The 4,018-nt window shown below is 43.3% G+C and overlaps 1 protein-coding gene across 2 annotated transcripts in view; it reads left to right on the top strand.

The window, feature by feature from the left end:
* CLIP1 (CAP-Gly domain containing linker protein 1) overlaps positions 1–4,018 on the top strand; it is a 69,866-nt gene that overhangs the window by 23,395 nt on the left and 42,453 nt on the right. For both annotated transcript variants that reach the window (XM_045296885.1, XM_045296884.1), the window contains 2 exons: positions 1,053–1,136; positions 3,133–3,289. In XM_045296885.1, coding sequence (XP_045152820.1) covers positions 1,053–1,136; positions 3,133–3,289 — 241 coding nt within the window. The remainder of the gene's footprint in view (positions 1–1,052; positions 1,137–3,132; positions 3,290–4,018) is intronic.

The following is a 4,018-nucleotide window of genomic DNA, read 5'->3' as shown; positions in this document are numbered from 1 at the left end:
CTTTCCTCTCGTCCCACTATCATGTTCAGCCTTCATTTGGGTTTCAGTAATTTCTCTCGGTTACATTGCCCTTGATCAATCCCTACCAGGCCTCCCATAACCCTCTTCACCACCGATTTTAGATCACTTGTTGTTCCCTTATTCCCTGGGTTTGTTAGCACCCACTTCCTTTCCCCCGCCTCCCCCTCTCCCATGTCCCCCTGAAACCATGGGTCCCCTTGTTTCCTCCTCTGGATTGTTTATCCTGTCTATCTTATCAGAAAAAGTCTATAAATAATTCAAGGTGTTGACCTTTTTAGAGTGTTTTCTGGTCGATTCTGATGGGGTGGCCACCCTCCGACCCCAAAGTCAATTTTTGGTATTCTCCAGGGACTTTTTGCTCTGCTCCCCTTACTGTTCTGTTGCACACCCTTAGTGTTTCTCCTCAGTGTGGTGGGTCAGATTGGGCACAATTCCTGCACTGTGTCTACAGTGTTGTCCCCCACAGCGCGATGGGTCAGTGAGGGATGTCGTGTCTTCTGGTGGGGCCGGCCCTACGGTCCTCTCTCTGCATTGGCTGCTCTGAGCAGGAATATCGTCCTCAGGGCTTGGTGGGCCAGGATGTGCTCCACTCTCTCTCCCTCCCCCTTCGTCTGCTCCCGTGTGCTCTGATCAGACATGTCCCTCTCCCTGAGCTGTAGCTTCAGTGCTGTCCTCTGAAGTGAATTCTTCTGGGGGGTGGGATGGGACTGTCCACATTGTTGGGATTGGGGCTGGCCCCTCGTCTTTGGCAGTTGTATTGAGTTTTAATTAGAAAAAGGAAAGAGATAATTGATTGGCAGGGGTGGGGGTAAGGGAGCTGGTTCCTCCCTGATGTTAAGGTGGATAATGGATTTCTTCTTCATAATCCATGTTAGGTTCACCAGGCTTTGGCTTGATTTATTATAATGGGACTTTGTATTATCCTGGCATCTCATCACTCATAAGCACATGATTTGGCTGTCTTACAACCAGGCTTTAGATGGCTTATTAAATATGTAATACATAAAACTGTTTTATTTTATCCTAAATAGAAACTGTAAACAAATTACACCAAAAAGAAGAGCAGTTTAATGCGCTGTCCTCCGAACTGGAGAAGTTGAGAGAAAACTTAGCAGGTAAGACAATCTCACTGATGACTATGTATTCAACACAGTAAATATCTTAGGATTTGAGATAGTAGTAGGATGTTACAATAGCATATTGACTCTTCAGTCTTACTCTCTTCATTTTTCATTGGAATGTGATGTGACAAAGGGAGACCAGAGAAGAATCGATGTGTTTGAATAATGGTGTTGGCGAAGAATATTGAAAGTACTTATGGGCTGCCAAACTCAATGCCATCAAGTTGATTTTGATATGTAATGACCCTGTAAGACATGGTTTTACTGTTTTTGTGAGTGTCTGGGACTGTAACATTGGAAAGGAGTAGAAAGCCTTGTCTTTCTCCATTGGAGTGGCTGGTAGTTTTGAACTGCTGACCTGAGGTTTACAGTCCAACACATAACCACTATGCCATGAGGGCTCCAAAGAACAAATACATTTGTCTTAAAAGAAGTACTTTTGTCCTTGTCTCCTGAAGGCTGGCTCTACAACAGTAGTCAGAGCCATCCTCTGTGGCTACCCATCTTGCTCAGAGGAATAATCATGCTCCTTCCCTGCTCCAAGCCCTGCTGGTGCTGTGGCTAATTGCTCAGCTGTTAATCTAAAGATCAAATTCACCACTCACTCCAAGAGGAAAGGATGATGTGCGACCTTCTGTTTTCATAAAGACAATGGCCTGGGAAACTCTCTGAGGCAGTTTGACTCTGTCCTGTAGGGTCAGTATGAGCTGGCATTGACTTGAAGGCCATGGGTTTGATTTTGGGTTGGTTTCCCCTCTTACATCTCAGACTTTACCTCTTTTTTTTTTTTAATCATTTTATTGGGGGCTCGGACAACACCTATCCCAATCCATACATCCATCCATTGTGTCAAGCACATTTGTACATTTTTTGCCATCATCATTCTCAAAACATTTGCTTTCTGCTTGAGCCTTTGGCATCAGTTCCTAATTTTTCCCCTCCCTCCCTGGTACTCCCTCTCTCATGAACCCTTGATAGTTTATAAGTTATTATTATTTTGTTATATCTTACACTGCCGATGTCTCCCCTCACCCACTTTTCTGTTGTCTGACCTCCAGAGAGGAGGTTATATGTAGAGCCTTGTAATCTGTTCCTGCTTTCTAACCCACCTTCGCCCCACCCTCCCAGTATCACCATTCTCACCACTGGTCCTGAGGAGTTCATCTATCCTGGATTCCCTGTTTCTAGTTCCTATCTGTAGTTTACATCCTCTGGTGTAGCCGGATTTGTAAGGTAGAATTGGGATCATGATAGTGGGGGAGGAAGCATTTAAGAACTAGAGGAAAGTTGTATGTTTCATTGTTTCAGACTTCACCTCTTTGTTATATTCTAACCATGTGACCCCTCTTCAGAAGTTGAACATGTCAGGTTCATACCTGCCTGGCTACCTTTGCTCTTGCTTTTCCCTCTGCCTGCTGCCCTCTTTGCTATATGTCCACCACCGACTCACTCTCTGCCTTCAGGTCCTAAACAATTCAACCCATAACATGTATTTATCTTTCCTTTTGTATTATTATCTGAATACTTTGAGATTTTCACATTGTTTATTACTTGTTTTTCTTTGCTTCACTAAAAATGTTATGAGGGCGAAGATTGTTGGGTACAGACATCCTGTAGAATAAGGTTGCCGTGTAGGAGGCATTTCAGCAAATTTCTGTTGATCCCCTGAAGTCACCTTGTAACCAAATAGCAGGTTAGCTCAATAAGAACGATACCTTGAGTGAGCACTGTTCTTAGTATCTACATTGACCAAATGGTCAGCAGCTACTACAAAGTGCCGAGAAGGTTGAGGCCAGTGAAGTGGAGTTACTGGGAGTAGAGCATGTAGAACAGAGTAAATGAGAATGCCGACCCTTCTGAAGAGTGCAGCCACTGTGCACGGAAATGGTTGCCTAGAAGGCTAGTTGTCTCTACTTGCACCACAATGGTTTTTAAAAAATTGTTTATTATAATATAACGATGTCATTCTTTTCCCCCTACATATATGCAGATATGGAGGCAAAATTTAGAGAGAGAGATGAAAGGGAAATTCATTTAGTAAAGGCGAAGGAAAAACTGGAAGGTGACATTGCAGAAATAATGAAGATGTCAGGAGATAATTCTTCTCAGCTGACGAAAATGAATGACGAATTACGTCAGAAAGAAAAGTACGTATGAATGTGTTCCTGAGCAATGCCTACGTTAGGTAAGGCCCTGGAGCAAAGTCTAGATGGGACCTTCAGGACAGCTGGATTTAAATATTTCCTGTTTCCTTTTCTTTCTCTTATTACTCGTATGTGCCCCTGAAGAAACCAGTTAACCTTCTAATGTGTATTTTCCCTATCCCACTAGTCAAGAAGGATAGGTCTTTCATTCTGAAGCTTTTTGATGGTTTGTAAATAAAAGTTAGTAGTTTATCCTGACCAATACCATTTTTTACATAAGCTTAAAATATGATAAGCTCATACCAGACATGTACATTCCAATAATATATACTTTAAGACTCCGTGTCATGTTTTGGTCCTTCTCACATTTCAGGTATTTTCACAATGCTATTTTACACTTCATAGATGACAGTCTCATGTCAGCAGCACTTTCACATGTCTGGGAAGGCCAAAAAAATGGTGTAACTCGCTTTATCGCGATACTCACTTTATTGCGGTTGCCTGGAACTGAACTGCAGTGTCTCCAAGGTCTGCCCATACCTGTTTTAGTCTTTGCCCTGTGGTTCCTGTTGTTCTGATTGTTTTCCTGTAATAGTTGTTCATTAAAAAAACAAAGATTCATTGTGTAAGGCAAAACCTCTCACCCCCTGATCGATGTGGTGCCGTGGCGCTCTCCCGAGCCGGACCTAAGCCGCGCCAGACGAGGGACGGACGTTCGCCATGAACGGGACC

This window comes from Echinops telfairi, unplaced genomic scaffold (assembly GCF_000313985.2).
Source record: "Echinops telfairi isolate 266 unplaced genomic scaffold, ASM31398v2 ScPeMD7_7412;HRSCAF=8450, whole genome shotgun sequence".
Taxonomy (NCBI): Eukaryota; Metazoa; Chordata; class Mammalia; order Afrosoricida; family Tenrecidae; genus Echinops; species Echinops telfairi.
Note: the sequence above shows the minus strand (reverse complement) of the source record. Positions and strands in the feature narration are given on the sequence as shown.